The 22,185-nt window shown below is 32.6% G+C and overlaps 1 protein-coding gene across 1 annotated transcript in view; it reads right to left on the reverse strand.

Moving 5' to 3' along the window:
• The window catches only part of PGAP1 (post-GPI attachment to proteins inositol deacylase 1), a 68,428-nt gene that overhangs the window by 21,169 nt on the left and 25,074 nt on the right, over positions 1-22,185 (reverse strand). Inside the window, exons 5-14 of the mRNA XM_026492273.4 lie at positions 21,922-22,079; positions 19,241-19,293; positions 18,338-18,404; positions 14,896-15,001; positions 14,177-14,232; positions 12,552-12,635; positions 8,786-8,832; positions 8,129-8,180; positions 4,508-4,585; positions 1,129-1,204 (exon numbers count right to left, since the gene is read on the reverse strand). Coding sequence (XP_026348058.2) covers positions 1,129-1,204; positions 4,508-4,585; positions 8,129-8,180; positions 8,786-8,832; positions 12,552-12,635; positions 14,177-14,232; positions 14,896-15,001; positions 18,338-18,404; positions 19,241-19,293; positions 21,922-22,079 — 777 coding nt within the window. The remainder of the gene's footprint in view (positions 1-1,128; positions 1,205-4,507; positions 4,586-8,128; positions 8,181-8,785; positions 8,833-12,551; positions 12,636-14,176; positions 14,233-14,895; positions 15,002-18,337; positions 18,405-19,240; positions 19,294-21,921; positions 22,080-22,185) is intronic.

The following is a 22,185-nucleotide window of genomic DNA, read 5'->3' on the forward strand; positions in this document are numbered from 1 at the left end:
AATTTACAGTGGAGAAACCTAGAAGACACTACCTTAACCAAGTAATCAAGTTCACACTGGTAGTAATTAGACATAGTGATATCATGTGTCCAACCACAGGATACAATGAGAAGTACGCATAATTCTGGCAATATTCTTGCTAAAAATGTACAACATTAATCAAATCATAAGAAAGCATAAGACATATCCAGTATTTGATATTCTACAAAATAACTGACAAGTACTTTCCAAAGATGCCAAAGTTATGAAAGACAAGGAAAAACCGAGGAACTATCAATGATTAGAGGAGATGAACAGGACATGACAACTGAATGCAATGTGGGAACCCGGGGAACACTGGTGGAAAAACTGATGAAAACCAAATAAAGCCTGTAATTTACTTAATAGTGTTGTATGAATACTAATTTCTTAGTTTTGACAACTGCATTGTTTATGTTAAGGTGAGTGAAGGATATAGAAGCCTGTGCTCTTTCTGTAACTGTTCTCAGTGCTCAAAAATATTTCAAAATAAAATGTAAAGGCATATTTAATTACATGTATTTTACCACAATAAAAAAATGGGAAAAATATTTAGAGAAATCTTGAAACTTCCATGGGGCAGACAGCAATTTATACCTTATAATAAACATTTTATTGAAAGGGCCAACATGTAGTATAAATTCATGGAAGAACACACACACACACACACACACACACACACACACACACACACAATTACTTGCAAATGTATATGACCAGGGAGAAAGTTAAAGTTCACTTCTCAGAAAGTGACGTCTGGCCCAGTATTAAATAACGATTAAACCACTGGACTACATTATATGGTTATTCAAAGAACTATACTTGAAATACACAATTTTTAATGTTATAGGCTTTTCATTATTGCAACTGACTGGCAAAATAAATAAGCACTCTATTAAAAATAAAAGCAATTCTTGGGATTCCTGGGTGGCTCTGTCAATTGACTGTCCGTCTGTTCATCTCAGCTCAGGTCTTAATTTCTGGGTCCTGAGTTCAAGCCCTGTTCTGGGCTCTGCACTTGGTGTGGAGCTTACTTTAAAATAAAAGAAAAGAAAGGAAAAAAAAAAAAAGAAAAGGAATTCTTAAGACTTCCAAAATCAAAGCACTTACCAAAGGAAAAAAGATGAGTTACAGGAAGCTGAATGGATCTTGTCTCTTTTTTAAAGAATTCACAATCTACAACAAACTAAAATATAAAACATTGATTTTTAGGAAAAAATAGAATAACATTTATAGTAAAATATCTTCACTTGATGTCTGAGTGGAAAATAAAAGTCTATAAATAAACTTGAGCCTTGCAGAAGTTATTACCTATCATATTCTAACTCTGGCTATACTTAGATGGCAATTACTCAAAGAGAGATGCTAAGCTAAGAAAATTTGGTGAAAGGGCTTAACCTAATAGACAAATTACTGGAGGATCATTTGTACAACAGCTGATGAACAGTCCAGTTTCCTTCCAGCTAGTTTTAGGTGTTTGTAGAAGAGGAACCTTAAAGGATGGATCAAAGCATTAAGAATCAAAGTTAACTCAAGATTAGAGATTTAGATTAAAAATTTCTCGATACTTTGAGTCAAAAAGAAATACAATTTTGTTACATTTACTTTTAAAAATCCCATATTAATTATGTATCTCCAACACTCTAATTAGACTACAAAAGACTTGGAGATGGACATACTGCCATTCATCTACAGATGGCTAAATTTATTTGTATACAATTATTTCAAGCTGAACAGTGATTCAATTACATGGAAAAAAAGGTTTACTATGTATGAAGAAAAAGAAATGCTATCTCAAAAAAAGTAAAACTAAAATGTGACATCTGTATAATTACAATGTTTTGTAACGACATTTCGTATGTAATAACATTTCTACAATGACATAAGAAGTTTGCCCTAAGCTGTCTGCAATAAGAATGGTTTCATTAAAATAATCTCCACAAAGAAACCAAATTACTTTGATCTAAAGGAGCTGAAGAACAAATTAATCTGATGCCTAATTGTAGCTAGCAAGTAGCTTGCTGTCTACAGGAAGCAGAAAGCCAGTGAGGTCTATCCTAGGCTTTTCTAAGAAGTACACCTTGGACTGTACTTGAAGCAATGTTATTTTGTTTGCCTCTTGGGTGGATCTTTTGTTTCTGAAAGTTAAAAATAGATGTGGGAAAATGCTATCTGACTACAGTACACATGTTAGGAATAAAAGGAAAAACTTGTTAAGAGGCTTTGCTTTTCCCCCCCTTCTTTACTTATAAGGCCAACTATACCATCAGACATTTTCCTTATAGAAAACAACTGTTACAAGGTTAGAACAATCATCTACTGAACAAGATTATTCATCATATTTTTACAAAGCACTTTTGGGTGAGACATTGCCTGAGACAGAATCAATTTTAAATCAGTTCGTACAGGTATTTAAAATAATACAATTTTTATTATTGCTTTAAAAATTTGGCTATTCCCTTTATGAAATAAACCCATACCCAAGAAAAGAATTCAAGGGCCTCTTTCTAATGGAATTATTTTGTTTTCTGGCATCAAAAAATGCATGTAATTCCACATTGGCATTTTGAAAACTATATTATCAGTTGACTGCAAAAAATTTTCAAGCTATTTAAATATATATATTCCGATGATGGGTTATAACAGATATGTAGAAATTATAAAAGGCCTAAATTAACATCCTTATGAGACTGGGTATGCAACAGAAGAGTCAGCAAGTGTTACTTTCCAAAGAGCATTAAGACATATTAAATATTCATTAGGCTGCTAAGGCTGGTTACTTGTGAAAGGCTCATTAATTTCTTGGAATAACCAGCCAGGGCCTTTTCAAGTTTGGGAAAGATGTTTAAATTCATTCAAAACCAACTTACCTGACAGAAAAACCCCTAAAGAGAGCTTTTAGAATTGAAGATGTTGAATTACCTCTCACCTGAGCTAAGCAAAACAAAACAATGAATTCATTATAAGGTACTTGTGAGACTCAGTCTTTGAGTTAACTCCCAACTACATCCCCTTTTTTGTCTTTCAAATTTTCCTAATGATTTTGGCCTCAAATCTCAACAATTTTCTCATTAAAGAACTATTTTCTTGAGCATATATATGGTAGTGAGTTGCTAAAGGATAAGGATGCAAAGTAGGATAAAATCTATCTGATCTTACTCCCAAAGAATTCACGATATGGTGATGGTAATAGATAGATAAACAAATAAATTATAATTCAGCATAATTTCTCAAAGAAGTTATAAACAAAGCGTCACAGAAGAAAGAAGTTATCTGGATGAGTCATGAAAAGGAGACTAGGAACACTTAGGATGGATACTGAAGGATAAGCTTATTGGGTGAAATGGGGAAGGGAAGCAGAGGGTCTTTTACCTCTATCTTCTTGCTTCCTTCTCCCCCAACTTCTTCAAAAATCATCATCCTTTTATTTCTACTCCCACTTCCCTAGTTCGAGCCCTCATAACCCCTTATGCAGCAGCTCGTCTGTTTCTAATCCATGCACACCATAAACAGATTCATCTTCCAAAATGGCTCTGATCCCATTTCTAGTACAGTGAAAATCTTTCAGCTGCCTACTAACTCCTGAATTCTATGAAGTCCTGAATTTTCCAATCAAGGTCCTCTAGAGTTTGGCCACAAACTACTTTCCCAGACTTTTCTTCCACTACTATCCTACCCATGGTGGCCATCTTTTCAAAATTACTACTTACGTATTCACTGTTTCCAAACACATCTCACACTTTCACACTTCCATGTTTGGATCTCATCGTTTCTTTGTCCCAGCAGTGCTGTTCATTTTAACTTTCTGCAATGATGTTACTATTGAGCATCTGGAATATGGCTAGTATAACCAAGGAACTGAATTTTTATTAGTTTTAATTGTTTTTAATTTAAATAGCCACCTGTGCCATACTGGACAGCACAGTTCTACAATGTTCATGCTACCCATAAAAACATTAACTATCCTTTAAGAAAATTTTATATATCACCTCATAATAAAGCCTTTCCTCATTCCATCATCAGAGATATCTCCCCTTCTTATACCTTTCATTTATTTGCTATATTCTGATTTGTATTATATTTTTGGGTACCTCTTCTATTCTCACTCTTCCCTCTGTTTCCAAATATTTCTCTCCCCCTATCCAACAGTATGTAGCTTTCTGAGAATTGGATTCATGTCTTCCTCATTTGTGTGCCTCCTATAATTCCTGGCACAGAGTCTTCCACATAAAAGGGTACCAATAATGAATAGATTTTGAAAGACTAATACATAAAGTACGTTCCCACTTTGAACACAGAGACTTGGGTTTATTCTGCTTAGTTCAAGTTAGAGTAGGTGATCCTAACGATTTAATAGTCTTAGGTGGATCACCAAACTGGTCATTGTTTTAGATAAGCACTATGCAGAAGAATTCATCAAAAAATAACTTAAATATTTAGCATGAGTATCCACTAAACATTCTCATAACAACCTTAATCCATTTGTTACCTTACTTCCATGAATAGATGGTACATATACAACAAGATGAGACAAAGATGGATAGTCTTGAAGTCTTAACATCAGAGACTGAAAAAAAAAAAAAAAACAAACCAAACATAAAAAGCTGATTTTCTTTTTGAGGGTATACAGAACTTAAAACATGTTAAAAGAAATTATAAACACTTATTTCTTACTTAATTGGTTATAAAAAACTGATTCCAAACTTTACATCCAGTACCTCATAAAACACCCATGTTTACATTTTCAGGTCAATAATCCTGAACTCAAATTCCAAATATTTTGTAAATATGAACTGCCAAAAATATTACTTGAACTTTACCCCTTCATGTAAAACAAATGACATTTAATACTAAATGTAATTATTTTACATAATTATTTCCAGATTTGGTATCTTTTATAATTTGTCCATTTGTTTTTTATAACATTACAATATGATTTCTACATTTATTTTGGTAGCTAGCATATGACAAGAGCATTCAATAGCTGATAAATGAATGAATGCTAAAAATAATGGAAGAGTTGCAACTTAATCTCAAATGATTCTGATGTAGCCAAGAAGTAAAGAGTCTCTGCCTAATGATATATATGAATATCATCCTCTGGAACTTATTCAGTAAATGACATGAAGACACAATAAGATGAATAATGCGCCTTATCACATGAACATCTATTTTCAAAATTAAGACCAGATCCTACAGCCTATATTTTGAGGAATAAATAGATAAGAGACTGGTCTACTTAATGAAAATCTACAGCACCAAATACAGTTTTTAAATCCAGGTTTTTTTCTGGAAGTATATGTGGTAACAATTCGTATGTATTAAGAAATTTCTGCAGACAGTTAACTTTCTCCAATTTTCTTCAGAAGCACTTATGTGGGCAAGTTGAACAGAGGCTCTGAAGCTGAAGAACTGTGAATAAGTGGCTCTCTAACAACCTGACCAGATTCACCTGTGAGTGTGTTTTTTAACCTCCTAGGCTTCACCTCAACTTACTTGCCAAAGTCTCAGCAATGGACTTAATCCATTCTAATGTAAATTAAAAGGCCTTTTTTAAAAGGGCCTCACAAACCATATTGACATACAATTGAGACCAACCAAACAGATGGTAGACAGTATGAAAGTTAATGAGAAAGAATCATGGTTATTCTGTGTGGCTATCCTTTGCTACTTATTCTCAAGAATAATTTTTTTCTCAAGAATTTTTTTTTTTTTTTGGGATCAGAATACTTCAAAAGGTAACAGTGTCAAAAAAAATTTCCTTATAAAGTTCCTATATAGTTATACTGTCAGTAGGAACTTGACAATATAATCATATTCATGAAATCGTTAGGTTGACAGGTAAGATTAATATGAAGTTGGGAAATTTTTCAGTGTTTTAAGGGTAAAATGCCCTTAATGGTGAAACAACACACACAGGAAATCAAACACCAGGGTTTGATGTGCAGAGCAAAGCTATGGTGCTAAAGTATGATTAAGGCAAAATGGCAACAAGGTAGTTTTCTCATACAAGTTAGTTATCTTTAGAAAGTTAGTTTTTTGTTTGTTTTGAACAATACATCCATTTTGGCTTACCAAATTCTTGGCCTGCTGTGCTTTTTGTTTTTAGAAACTTCTTCACTGTACCCATGACAGAAAAATTCCATATGACTGGTATTTAAAAACTGAATTTACAGGTGCTTTGCTGGAGTCTTCTATTTATTAACAGTTTAGTTAGCAGCAATGCTAAAAGTGATATGATTCTCATCTGACATTACTTATTGTTAAGATGATATAAATAGGAATAAAATTCATGAAATCTTTTCACTTTAATCTTTTATTTCTTTTCAACTTGATGGCAAATTGACTTTGTGTCCTTTTTAGAAGTGGCTAACATATAATTTTGATTTTCATTACAATGGAGAAGTTTATTTATGTTTAATAATTATAATCCTCTTCAACTGAGAACACCTAAAGTTGCAGAATACTGCAATCCTTATCTTCTAAACCTCTTTCTCCCATTTTCCCTCTCTAAATTTCAGTAGGCTTTTAATGCTATCTGGCAATCTCTTTCAGCATTCAACTATAAAAAGCAAGCAGCAGCCTGGGGTGCCTGGGTGGCTCAGTCAGTTGAACGTCCAACTTTTGCTTTTGGCTCAGGTCATGAACTGAACATACGACTGTTGGTTTTGGCTCAGGTCATGATTGCAGGGTTGTGAGATCGAGCCCTGTATCAGGCTCCCACTCAGTGGGGAACCTACTTGAGACTCTCTCTCTGAAATAAATAAATCTTGAAAAAAAATAGCTTGTTCTCCTGCTCTTCTGCCCGCTGTTTCTTAAATTTAGAAGAAACAACACAGGGTCTAGAACTAGATGAATACATTGTTGAATCTTCGAGATTAAAAATATATATAAGGATTTTATTATTTTAAAAGTAACTTTTTAAAAATAGGAGCAAAGTAACATTCTATCAGGATTTTAATCACTTATTTCTTCCTAACTCTTAAATTACAGGTTAGATAGGATATACTATCAAAATTGGAAATTCAAGTAAAGGTTTATGAATGATTATCATTAAGTATATCCTACTACTTTTGTTTGTTTTGCTCCTGCCTAAAAGGCTAGGATAGAACCAGTAAGAGACATTAAAAATGTTCATATGAGTCTATTCATTTTCCTACAATATTTAACTCTTGAATACAACACCATAGGAATGAATATACACAAAATAAGGATGACTGAGGTGACAGAAAAAAATAACTGCAACTGTTCCAAAGTCAAGTGTGAAGTAACTTGCAATTATTCATTCTATCATCATTCCTCTCTATTAGTATAGTACAGAGTTGACTATACAGATAAATAACAAATAACTGAACTGGACTGGGAGATGATTGGGACCGACGAGATGGCTTCACTTTCAAGTTTATGAGGCTAGTATTCATTATGAAAAAATACTTGAAGACTGAAAATTGTTATTCCTGGTATAAGATTATGAGTTATAATAAACACAATTTAGAAATTAGAAGAGGTATTTTCATCAAATTTTAGAACTGTTTTATTCTTCTCAACAATATTAACCTTTTGTAAAAAGACTTGCTGACCTATCAGAGTTATTTAAGGAAATCACAAACAATTATTAAATAAATTCCATGGAGTACTACATAAAGTAGAGTTACCCAAGTGCTTGACCACAAAGTGATACTGAAGTAGATCTGGAAAATTACTTTGCATCTCTGAGATGCTCACTTTCCTACTGTAGGTCCTCTCCCAAAAACTCAAACTACTACTCAGCTTCCATTTTAAGATACACCATCCCAAACATAGCCTCAAATTAACTTTTAAAAATTTATCCAGCTCTTGGTATGATGCTATAATATATAGATTTAATTTTATTTAGAGGATTGTTAACTTACAGTTTTAATCTCTGCAAATTAAAAAAAAAACATTGCATGTTATTCTCCATTAAAATGTATTTCCAGAGAAAATATTTCTAAACTGTATATTAGCAAATCTCAAGTTCATTTAATACTTAGATGAATTAATAAAAGACCATATTCTAAAATGCCTATAGACTGAAGAAATTTTTAGTATTTTTTCACCTGGATATTAAAATTTTAAAGTCATAATTTACCTTAATTGTTGGCAATAGTTCAGCTTTCCATGATAAATCAATCCCCTGCCGGCTTTGAAATGAATATGAAAATATAATTAAAGACAAATATATTAAAATATAATAAATTATAAATAAGCTTCAGAGGAAAAAGAAGCCAGTTACAGATCTATCAGAGAAAGTTCTAATGAAACAAGTCCAGTAAGTCTAATCCAATATACTCTTATCCATACAGTCCTGTGGGTACAAAAAAATTGTATTTCCTAGCAACCATTTCAATGTTTGCAAATACTGCTGATATGTTAATTTCCTTTATTTTTCATTTTAAAATCAATACTACAATGTAATGTAGCAGCACAATACGCTTAAGAATGTATGAAGCTATTCTAAAAAGTTTGATGTGAGAGTGCCTGGGTGGCTCAGTCAGTTAAGCATATGAGTCTTGATTTTGGCTCAGGTCATGATCTCCGGGTCACGGGATCGAGCCTCACATCAGGTTCCACGCACAGCAAGGAGTCTGCTTGAGATTCTCTCCCTCTCCTTCTCTCTTTGCCCCTCCCCACTACCCCTGGCTCCCTCTTTCTCTCTCTAAAATAAATAAATCTTTAATAAGTATGATTTATATTATTTATATTGAGAAAAATGAACCATTGAGGCCCTTAGGTTCAAAAAACTTACCACATAGAAGTGCTGTTTATGCAGCCAAAAATCCAACTATTTGTATCCTGTTGATTAATAACACAAAGCACACTAAATATTATAGAATATAATTACATAAAATAGGCAGCTTAACATTTTACTATTATATGATAGGGTTAGTAGGCATGATAGAAACATAAAATAGCAACCTGTTATTTAGAAACATTTCCAAGCTGTTCTCAAAAGTAATATAGGTCAAGGGAAGGTAAAGAAGTCTAATATCAATATAGATAGCAAGTAACCTAGAGCAGCAAGAGAAAGAGTGACGTCTCCACAGCATACTGCGTAAGCAATTTTAATTTCTGAACGAACGCTTTCAGAGTTCAGCAATGTCCATGCTTTAATTAGGTAGTTACATAATAAGTAACTACATTTTAAGTAAATATAGAAGAATGAATACTTAGAGGTCAACTTTTATACAAACAGAAAAAAAAATCTAGAGCAAAGTAATTAAAAATAGCAATTAATCTAAGTATAGCTTGTTAGTTTATCATTTGAGTTCTCATTTGATTATCAGGCAAAACTTCTGAGAATGTGTTTGGATTGAAGCACAATTGCAAGGGCTCAAGACAAAAGCTAGTTTTACTTTATCAGGGTACCACTGGAATGCCACAGAGATGGTAGGGATATTTTAACAATATTATGTATTTATCTCCAGTCATTTAGGAGCAGTATAACCAAAGACCTTCACTGCAACTTTTAAGGAAGTAGTAAAAGCGATGTTCCAAGATCTGATGATCCAACTACTAAAATCCTCCACCAATTTATAAGAGGGTAAGAAACACTGCTCAGATAGCTACATAAAAATTTCCTTAATAAACAGAGAAAATAATAAAAAAGAAATCAATCCTTTCATCCAACTAATATTTATAAAGTCTATTCTAGGGCCATGTAATTATGCTAAGCTTTCAAGGAAAAAATGATGAATGAGGCAGACATGGTCTTTGTCCTCATGGAGCTTAAATACAATTTGAAGACATTTTCCAAGAATACAGAAAAGAAAGCTGAAAGGAAACAAACAAAAATAATGTAGAATATGTCTGCTCTTTACTGCTGGCAAAATACTTATGTGACTTCTGTATCAGTTAACTGTGTTTCCAGAATAACATGACATTATAAAGCAAGGCAAAAGAAAAGATCTGCATAGCTTAGACAAGGAAAATCTACTGAGCTCTCAAGATTCACCCTACTTTTGTAATGGGTTTTTGCAGCTATTAAGGGAAGCTATTTTCAAAGATAGGCCTTAATATGAAAGTTGCCAATATTTTATACTACTTACACTTCTGTGTATAGGGAATTCTGACTTATTCATGAATAAACTGAAAAAATATTATTCAAGCCCACCCTAAAACACCACGTTGATATAATCTATAAGGTGTCAAAGGAACAATTTCAGGTCATCTAGCAAGCATCCCTAACTAATTATAAAAACTGTATTGAAAATCTTAGAAAAAGTCACTGAAGAATTGCGAACTAATTCCTAAAGTAAAAATAATAACAATAATTCCTAAAGTATACAGAAAAGAAAACGCTACTTGATCATGAAATTTATATAATAGATCTAAAGAGAAACCTATGTAGAGTAAAAAATGATGCTCTCAATGGCTGATAAAATTGTTAGGAACTGATTAGGAACTCTATATAGGATAGACCATGGTAATACCACCTGAGTCTACTGATAAGTCTTTATTTAGGTCACTAAAGTGGGACAACCAGATACTGTATATCTTCTGGTTAAGTACACAGTTCTACTTATAAAATATTCTTGCCGCAAAAAATTAATGGTAATTAATTTAATTAAAAATTAATCAAGATTCTAAATCTAACAACCAGTTTACAGAAAACATAAGGGAAATACATGTTAAGAGACACCACAAGAGGGGCATGTAGGTGGCTTAGTTGGTTAAGTATCTGCCTCTGGCTCAGGTCCTGAACCTGGGGTCCTGGGATAGAGTGCCCGTCAGGCCCCCTGCTCAGTGGGGAGCCTGCTTCTCCCTCTCCCTCTGCTCCTCCCCACCCCCATGCTCTCTCTTTCTCTCTGTCTCTCTCTCGCACATGCTCTAATAAATAAATCTTAAAAAAAACAAAAACAAAAACATGAGAATAGTCACCTAAACCTAGAATGTGGGAAATTCTGTAGAACATATAATCCAGTTGCTTGAACAAATAAACAGATGGGGGGAGGGAAGTGGGGGGGCCATTATAAAAGAAACTTAGGATCCATGAATCAAATATAACATGTATACTTTTTGGATTCTGATTCAAATAAACCAACTTAGAATTTGAATAAAGGCAACTGAACATTGATTGGATATCACATGATATTAAGGAATTAATAATTAATTTTGTTGGATGAAATAATGATATTATAGTTAAAATGCACAATTCTTATCTGCTAGAAAACATACTGAAGTATTTAAGGATGAAATGATAAAATGCCTAGGATTTGCTTTAAAAATGCTTCAGTCAAAAAAAAATGAAAAAGGGATAAATAAAAATGGCAGTGTTGATAACTGTTAAAGCTATATGATAATTATGTGAGATTTCATTATTATATTCTACTTTTATATGATCAAAAACTTCTATAGTACAAATTGAAAAGCTTTTAAAAATTTACCTAACTTTATGCTAATTAATACCCATGGACCTTAATTACAGAAAAGGGATCCTCCAATAAGCCAAATGGAGAATTTGAACTTTGGCAAGGATTTTTCTCACTATAATACTGACATTCTGATTTGGAATTTAGTATTAAGTGAGTTTGAATATTTTAAGCCAGCAGTGTAGAGCCAGATTCTCTTGAAATAAACTGCCCAACCAGATTTTAAGCTGAGAGATGCTAGTCTCTGTGAGAGATGCAAAACTCTGGTCAGACCACTAAAATTAGTATTCATTAGCACCTAGCCCACAATGCCTGCCTATCATTTCTGAAGACTTTACTATATATCGAATGGCAGTATCTACCAACTAAGTGACATATTAGATTTCAGTTCTAAATACAAATAACCTAACAAAACGGAGAAGAGGAAAGAAATTATGAAAAATGCAAATATAAAGTGAAGAAGCTTGAGAAATGCAGGAAAAAAAAAATCCAAAAAGAGGGAAAAGAACCCAAATTGGGAAACAAGTTCCTGAAAGTAAGAAATAAGTGACAAATTATTAAATTATTAAATACTCCAACTATAACAAAGGCACACTATAGCATGTAACACATTTTTTGACAATGCCTGATAGTAGGTATTCATTAAAAAGAAATATGTAAAATCATCACTTTGGTAACTCTGAGTCTAGATAACATTGTAACAAAAAGTTACTATTTTAGAGAATGTTTGGCATAAAAAGCCCTGCAAATTTAGTATAGAAACCAACGGAAAAACAGTATTTACTTCATAAAATTCCTATAGAATAGCTTTGTTTAAATATATCTGTTCTTAAAAGTACTAACAATTTTAGAATTAAAGGATATTCGAACTAAATTCCTTCATCCTAAACACAGTGTAAACAAGGTAAAAAAAAACAGGGTGAAAGACCTGAACTAGAGCCAAAAGTATAATTTAATAGTAAATTATCAGTTATAGAAACATTTTGACTAATACTTTTCAATCAAAACTCTGTGTCAGACAAATATTTTTCAACTTATTAGATTTAATAGTTCATAGCTAAAGAAGAGACTTATTAGATATTAGTTGAATTTTAAAAATAAAGTAGACTTTTAGATTTATATAAAATGTACCAATTATCTTACCAGCATGGTGCTCTGACAATAGACATGAGTGTAGATTTTTCTATGATTTGCAAGAGGAAATGTAAAATATATCTTATCAGATTCCTAAAAAAAAAAAGAGGGAAAACATAATAAAACAATTAAGAGAGTGGATAATTTCATCATTTAAATATCCAGATAAAGCAAAAATTATCCTAATTTTATCATTCTTGGTGTTGTTAAGAACCAATATTCTAGGAGTGGGAAGAAGATACAGATGTTAAGTCAGGGATATCAGGTACCCTACAGTCCCAAATATGTCTTAGAAACAGCATTATAAATGCATGTTTTTTGTTTGGGTTTGAGTTTTGGCCTAATGATCAACATAAAATACATTCCTTAGCTCTGTCCACTGAAAAGGCCTAGAAATGCTAACCCCCTAGCCATAAACACCTCTAGTGCCCAAATTATGCTTTTTAGACACCATTTCCCAAATAACAGGAAGAGTTTCTTAGAGAAAAAGCTGATTCAAGGTCTGCAGCAGGAAATGTACAAAATGAGCTCAAACATCTTCTCATACTAGGTAGTAAAGAAACTATCAAAGAAAGACAACTGAAGAGTAGCTTTACCAAAAAGATTCAGGAGCCTAACTTGAAATGACTTCCACTGGTCAAAGACAGAAGAATTTTAATATTTTAGATAGAAATACAAATATGTTTAAAAGACGAGTTCATAATAATACTAGAAGAAAAATCCCCCAAAACCCCTTAGGATCACTGATGGAGGAGGTCCGTGAGTCAACTCGCTATTTCTGAAAACCAGTAAATATAAGATCCAAAGATCTAAAGCAACCATAATTTTCTCCTTTTCTGATATGTTCCACTTTTGATAAATTTAGTAGATAAGAAATTTCCCAATACAGTGTTCCAGTTAATAAAGAAAAAAATAATTGAGTTATTTTTGCATCCCCCTAAATGAATTAATGACTCTAGGCATGCTTCAACAGCTGCTAACATCACAAACAGATAGTCTAGCCAAAACAAAAACTGAATCTGATCAACAACTGCATCTGATCCAAGTACTAAGTTACAGGAAAAGAGTAGATAAAGGAATATACTATATGGCACTGAAGGACTGCAATCAGCAAAATCAAGACTGTATGAAACTATAGGACAAATGACTTGTTTTTTCAACAAATAAGCTATAAGGAAAGAAAAGGGGTAGAGGAAGTATGAGAGATCAAAAGAGGAATAAGAGACATATCAACAAATATATGGACATTATTTGTATTCTCATTTAAATTGAGAAAGAAACAAAAAATTTAAGCTATGATAAAACAGGAAAATTGAATACTAACTAGATATTATTAAGGAATTATCATTAAATTGTTTTAATATGGGAAAATATACATAGTTATCTTTTTAAAAGCGTCTTTAACTTTTGTTTATTTTTATTTTATTTTTTTAAAGTAGGCTCTATGCCCAGTGTGGAGCCCAGTGCAGGGCTTGAACTCACAACCCCAAAATCAAAACCCGAGTTGAGATCAAAAGTCAGACGCTCAACCAACTGAGTTACCCAGGTGCCCCAAGAGTCTTTAACTTTTAAAGATAAATACCAAAATGCTTTTGAAAAAAAGTAAAAAAAAAATCCATTGATGGTATACTTACATTGTAAGCCACATAGGTCCATTTGGACACTTTCACTGGAACCCACATAGATGTCCCTAAAGTACAGGAAATTAATTTGTTTGGCTTGCTTTTTAAATATGAAACCATTCCTTTTACTTAATGTTCACGAAATACTTCTCAATTACAACAGGATTTGAAAAAGAAGTGGTTTCCTGAACAATGGCTATTTAAAATAAGAAATCTAGTAAGATGCTATCTGTGCTCGTCACCAACTAGCATTCGTATCAAGTAAAATATTTTAAATTTATTTGGTATCTTTACTCTAAAGAAGTATCAATAAAAAAGAAATGAATTATTTTATTTTCCAAACTGAGTATAACAGGTATTATATTAACAGCAAATGATATACTGTTAAACCAAAAGAAGACTGAAAAATGACTGATACTGAAAACTGAAGTAAAAAATAATTATAGTATTTTATGTGACTGTCAGGAAATAGACATTTAACTCTATCTTTAAAACTTTGTACTTCTCATGTTATTTTCAGAACAAAATTTTTATCAGCAACATCTTATAAACTGTTTTTCTCCTTTTTCCCTTCCTTAATCAAGAACATCATAAGAAACCATCACAGAGAAATTAATAAAACATAATAGGATTATAGTAGCTAAGTACCATAGTTTCAAAGACTTCGCTAATAACAAATTTACCTAAAAATAGAACTCAATTTAAAATAAAAACATGTTATTACCACCAACCTGTTAAGTCAGAAATTATTGCTGGATTTTCCTCAAAGTGTTTTGCTGGGTGTCTTATAAAGTGGTGATTCAAAACTGACAATTTCTTCTTGGGATTTTGAGTTATCTAGAAAGAATAATGATACATTTTATATCCTTTTATATCCATTGTGATAGTTCAATGAAACTTTGCATCAAGTAATAATGATAAGAGCCAACAGTTACTCTGGGCCAGGCACTGCTCTGAGTACTTAACATGTTATTAACCCATTTAACCATCACAAGAGCTCTAGGAGATAATCATCCTTTCATCTGTATTTTTACTAAGAAACTAAAGAACAGAGAAATTAAGGAACTTGCCCAAGGTCATACTCCTATTTACAGTCTGGGCCAGGATTCAAACTCAGGCAGTCTGGCTCCAGAGCCCATGCTTTTAATTATTATTCAACTAGTGCCTCTCAAGTAACAGTTAAGAATAAAACATACAAAGGTGTATAGAGTCAGATGAGAACTTAAGAGATCCTCCAGTCTAGTGATTCCAACACACTACTTTCCAAACTCAGACCAGTACCAATCCCACAACAAAGAATTCGCTGGTCGTTAGAGAAAATGTGAATTGCCAACTGCCCTTCCTTGGAAACTACTTTGCTTTACCCTGTCTTACTTACTTGCATTGTGTCTAAACATCCTTTCTTTCATGAAATGAAAATGAGAGCAGACAATAGGATTTTTTGTTGTCTGTTTTAAAATACCCTAGCACAATAAATGTCTGCAACTTTATATCAGTTCCTCCCTTAAAGAAAAAAAAAGGACTTGGGTCTAAAATCCATTCAGAATCTACCACTATTCAACTCTCTAGTTTAAGCACTGAGGCCCTGACAGGTAAGTGATTTTCTCAACAACATAATGAGAGAATGACAAAGAAATGACAGTGAGGACCCAGGTCTAGTAAATCTTTTCAATTCCTTAGGAAGTCACCCAAAATTTGCTTGAACATTTATTTCTAACTTGCTATTGTGGAAGATAATACATTCCAGTTTTAACAATTCTTATGAGGAGAATGCCCTGCCATATTTAGAGCAAATACCTGACTCCCTGTTACTTTGATACATTAAGTTAGGGGCCAGCCCTTTAAGAAACTGAAGACTGTTACATCCTCCATCCAATAAAACATTTCTTTACAGTTTAAACAACTTCAAAAACATTAACGGTTTTTCATAGAACTGTTTCAAACCCTTTATCACCCTGATTGCCTTCCCTGGATAAACTCAAATTTGTTAATGTCCTCCTTATAATACAACATACGAAACAGAATATAGTTCCTTAGATATCGTGTAACTATAGTAGAAGGCAGCGGAAATTTTATCTTCATTGATGCAAACTCAATACTTCAATCAACTCAATCTGATATAAAACTATTTTTGACTTTTTTTTTTTAAAAGCAGTCACATCTGTTCACAATCAATTAAAAGTCATAGGCCTTTCTGCCAAAAATTTTAGTTAACTCAGGACTCTCCCATCCTTACTCACTCTCTAGGGAATCCATCCACTCATAAGTTTCTCAGCTACGTCTTTTATGCTGATAACCATCAGAAATTATTCTCTAATTCTGATTCCTCTGTACCACATATTTGGGACTAATTATGCTTTGAGTTATAGTTTCCCTGTATACATGTTCGCTTCTCTTCCTAATATCTTCTTGAGGGATAGCAATCACATACTAACTTTTTATTGTCTAATATTTAGTCCAATTATATTAGTGAGTTTGTGAAACAGAACTCAGTTTCATATTTTGATTCTTAGCAATATTAGTTATCAAAATTTCTCATTTGTCCCTTAAAATGTGTCTATAAATTACTTATCTATCCAGAATTATAATTTATTACACACTAGTATTACAAATTTTCTCATCTCAGGATTTAATGGAAAACAAGATTTATTAAAATTAGCTTTATGTAGTGTGTCAACTATACCTCAATAAAGAAAATTAGCTTTCTGTACAATTTTTAAAGAATATACCTGTCTGTGATACTACTGTTCTTCATGGGTTGAAATGGGGTTTTTTCCTAAGCCTACCAAATGTCATTCCAAATACAAACTGGTCTTACAATTTTAATTGGTTCTACTCTTGTATCTAGTTGCACTCTCTCAAACTGACTAAAAAACATTTGCCATAGTTAAGACTCACAATTAAAACAAGGTTGAAAAACTGAAAAACGTTTGCATTCCATGACCAATTCATTAACTCTATAAAGCTGATTTACTTTAATAAATATACTAACTTAAAAATGGCATCTTGTGGCGTAAAGTGTGGTAAAACACAATTTGGGTCTCTCTCTCTTTTTTGGGGGGTCTCTCTTTTATCTTATTCTTCAGTAGAGAGGTAAGTATCTATGATTCTAATAGTAGTTCTGCAGATTTCTGAAGGGTTAAGGAAAAAACATAAACACTATCCCACTTCCAAGAGTGAAAAGCCTTATAAGAGGCTTTTCTAAGTTCTAAGACAAAATAAGGAAAGCATTACCTAGAGATCTCTTGAGAAAGAGGCCACATATACTAGTCTCTCAAAGAATTGGGGCCTTCAAGAGAAAGAATCAAAAAATATCTAAGCTAAACACTTTGTCATAATGAAGAAAATTACCTAATACACAAGGAACTTTTTCTCCAAAAGGAGAAGCTACAGCCACAGTTCTCAAAACATGTTTCTATCAAACAGTGAAGGACTACAAGATGACCTGAGGTTAAAAAAAAAAAAAGGGTACTTAAGATGAAAAATAGCAATCTGTTCCCAATTCACAGAAAAAAATGTAAGTTCATGGATAAAATGCCCTGAATTTTGCTGAAACCCTTGGTGCTCACTACTATATATCTGCTGGCAGACATGAAAGAAAGAGTAATATGATGTTCTATAAATGGCACTAGAATTTCCAGGTGTCCTGCTAATTGAATAACTTGGAAAATCACTAGTTTGTAGAGTTTGTAAGTGAAATCTCATTACAAAAAAACATTCAACTACTAAAAGTACATAATTTAAGTTTCTGGCAAGCTTGCGTTAGTCAATGAATGAAGACATTTCGATCCTACCAGAAAGATAAAGATGCTTTAAGCAAAAATGTCTATTAAGTTACATCATGAAGTTTACAACATATTACTAAAAAAAGAATAAAATAGCTTGTAGTATTTTCCTTAAGTTAAAAAAAATTAAAAGGATATATATCGAATTTTAAACAAGGGGAAGAATTGGGGGAAGATTAAAGCATCTTTTCACTTTTTCATTTTCATTGCATTCTATTAATTGTGATCAAAGTATTATCAGATAAAAATATATTTCTATTTTGAAACTAATTCCAGTTGATATAACATGTCTTCTACTTTTATGAAAGTAAAAAAAGTATAAAATCCATCCCTGCCATAACAAAAGCTTTTACTTTACTGAAGTAATTTTTAGCTTAAAAATACATACTTGTTTAGTATCAGCATCAATAAGATCAAAGAATGCTCGAATTGTAGTCAACTGCAATTGTTTACACCTAAAGAATAAAATGTTACAAATGAAACTTTATTTAAAATAACACTTTTGATATAAACATGCACAATTCTATTACTTAATGGAATATGTGAGTTTTCTTTACTGCTCTAAACTCTAAAAGTATTTAAGGAATCATTATTATTATTAATCATATATCTTAAAGTTGAAACATATAAAAATAAAGCAAATTAAATCTTCCTGGACGTTTAACAATGGAACTATCAGGGTCCTTCTGTTCTAAGTCTCCTTGTCCACCCCAGCTATAGACAACTGTCTGCCCCATCTTTATATGCCTAAACTTGTGCTTCTTGCAACCACTGACTGCATAGCTAGAGGAAAGTGAAAAAAGAATCTTTAAGCCAAAACATATAGCAATAAGATACAAGGTCTATGTATTTCTTGACCCTTATTTAATCTTATTAAGGGTAAATCTAACTCCTACTTGGTTTTTCATATGCTGTTCTACAATATTTAATGCTATATTAATCAAGTCCCTGAGTTCGGTGACTGGCCAAGAACTCAGAAGGTCCTATCACAAGTACCTTTGATTCTGCCTAACTATGACAAACTCTAAAATTTTGATATTTGACTCTAGCTTCATTTGAGACTCATGCTAGTGGTTCTTCAAGAGATGATTTTATAAGTTATCAAGGGAACCTTGGTCAAACTGAGACAAAAACCAAGGTTAGAGTTCTACGCCCTTAAGTCAATCTTTCTCCCAAATCTTTATTCATTTATGGATAAAGTGCTAACAAAGCTAACAAACCAATCAATGCACTGATAAGAAAAGAGGACCACCACAAACCACCAAAATAAGCCTATTATATATTAACTTACCATACAATGGAAAGGTGGTCTGTTGAGACCCAGGTCTTAGGCACTGCAGAACTCTAAAAGGACAAGAAAAACAAAATCCAACTTAAGCACATTTGTTATTCTCCCAAAGGTTTGAAATTCTCATAAGCTAATATTTAGAAACATGTAACTTTAGTTTCACTATTTTATGATACATAGACATATTTAAATGATGCATTCTTAGAAAGGTGATCCAAAAATATTAAGGTAGTTCCTGCAGAAAATCAGTATCATTACTGCTTAGTCAAGCTTAAATTACCCTTTGAAAATTATTAAAGCATCTACAGATTCCTTACTGAAGTTTAATATCTAACTCTTTATTACTCTTTTCAGAGGATGAGTTTATGATTCTTTAAATAAATCACAATTATTTTAATAATTTTAGTTTACCCTTTGATAAATTTTAAGATGTTACTTCTACAATCTGGTGCCCCTGAGAAATACCCAGCCTTAGGGATCTTTTTCAAAATAAATATGCCTGATCACAATTCCAAAGCTATCAAATCAGACTCTCTCTCTTTTTTTTTTTTTTTTTAAAGAGAGGGACAGAGAGAATCTTAAACAGGCCCCAACCTCAGTACAGAGTCCAATGCAGGGCTGAATCTCATGACCCTGAGATCATGACATGAGCCAAAATCAAGAGTAAGATGCTTGATCCACCCAGGTGCCCTCAAATCAGACTCTTACAAGTATGGTCCAGGGTTACTGATTTTGAAAAAATCCCTAGATTAGGATATAAACTACTAGTTAGAGACATAACAGCAAAGGCTCCTAAAAAATGTAAGTGTTTGAAGAAGGCTTCCTAACAACGGCACAGCACCCTGCAAGAACTAGAGACTCCTTTTCATACCAGGTAATGACTTCCCTGTGAATAGCATCTTACATACAACAGGAAACGTTAAGTAAACCTGATATTATTTTTCACAGCGTCTCTCTTTGCATTCAAGAAAGGGTTGCTTACTGTGAGCCTGGGTCCCTTAATGGGACTCCTTCAAAAACTACCCACCAATTTAAATACATACCTAGGGCAGGTATAGGAGCAAAATGTTTAAGTGCCATTATCTGTATGAGTATATATTACAGCAGTTCTGCCTACTTTACTAATACTAATACAACTGAGGTCTCTAACTTGATTTTTCTAGTCCGAATGTAACTAAATGTCAATTAATTATTCTTGAGAATCATCAAAAAATTTTTACTTCTTAATACTTTCTTAAAGTAAACATATGTAAATATATGAAAGGCAATAAGCTATTTGGGGGCTAAAATACTAAATAAAATTCAGACAATAACCAGCTTTGAGAAAATTCCATTAAGAGGTAAAATATTTTCATCAGAGATACAGAAATACAATCTTCCTTGAAAGCAACAAATTATCAAATGGATTAGGAAAGAGGGACACAGACGTGTGTGCACAGGTTGAGCACGCAGGCACGTGCGCACACGCACACGCACACACACACACACACACTTAAAGAAACCAAAGTTCTTTAAAAGATAAGCTGCAGGAAGGGGCATCAATATAGCAACAAGCTCCAGGCCAAGTCTAGAAATAATCACATCCAATTTTATATGACTAAAATATCTGTGTTTACTAAAGAATTGATCTTTAGTGTTTTGAGGACTTCCAACAAATATCTGCCCCAAATATTCAACATCAAATAAAATGATTCATACCAATAATGAGGTTTGAGAGATTTATCAATTTAGTTTCAAAGCTATTATGGTTATATCACAACTCCTCCAATAACAAGAAAATAGTGGGTAATAGCAGAATGGCTCAACAATTTTTGTTCTATGTGTGGCAAGCATTTAATAATACTTGTTTAATAAATGAATAGTAATCTAAGGTGGGGCAATAGATGAACTGAGCAAGGGAGTATTTAGGAAAAGAATAACCATGAAATAAAGCACTATCTCCTAAAAAGCAAAAGGAACTTCAGATTTTTTTTAGAAATTAAGTTATATTTAGAGATGATGTGCAGTATACACATGTATACATACTATATGCAATATCTACATACTGTGTAGAGTTAAAAAGTTCAGATCTTAACTGAAGACTTCAAGGTTAAAAATATAAGAAATAATGTAAGACCTAAAAGGAAACACGAACTCACTTTACAGAGGCTATGTATCCCAGTTAAAGACCAAATACTTGATGTCCTAGCAGGGAAGAATAATTAGCAGATTAATCAATCAGGGTTTAGTTATACTATCAAAGCTAATTTTTAAATTTTAAAATTGGTAAACCTTTATTCAAGTTCAGAAATCAAGAGTTTGATATTCCATTTCTATTCTATATACCACTCAGAGATAACAAGGGGCCCTTGGAGTTCAGTCCACACTTTCTTATAGTTAAAACTCTCATGAATGGGTAGGTACTTATTTTAAACAAGGAACAACTATTCATAAGAGTCACTTTCACAAATAAGTCATTTTCACAAAGTTTCTAAGATCCTTTTCACTTTCTGTGGACCCATGCCTCTGCCTTCCCAACATATTCATATTCATTCTTCCATAAAATCTCTCTCACACACGTGCACATACACACACAGTAGCACTACAACAACTCAGTAGTCATTTTCAAACAACTACATATTTCTCCTTTCATACCCTACTATATCCATTCTGTTAATATTTCAGTAGAATCTTAAAAAGATTACCACAACGGATAAGGTACTGGTATGATGGCTTAATTTTGGTAGAAAAGTCAGTCCTGAACGAACTTGGTAATCCCGGAATCCTCCAGCTACAGAAAGCGTGGTTAAATTTATGTGTCTAGCATTTAGAATCCAATAGTTGTTTACAGTCATATAAAAATCTGGTAGGAAATAAAGACACACATTAAAAATTAGTCATTCCCTGCAACAATATTAAATGGAATTTCTGTTTAAGCCATACTGAACTGTCTACAATGTTATTCACAT

The sequence above is a fragment of the Ursus arctos genome, unplaced genomic scaffold, assembly GCF_023065955.2.
Source record: "Ursus arctos isolate Adak ecotype North America unplaced genomic scaffold, UrsArc2.0 scaffold_1, whole genome shotgun sequence".
NCBI classification, from domain to species: Eukaryota; Metazoa; Chordata; class Mammalia; order Carnivora; family Ursidae; genus Ursus; species Ursus arctos.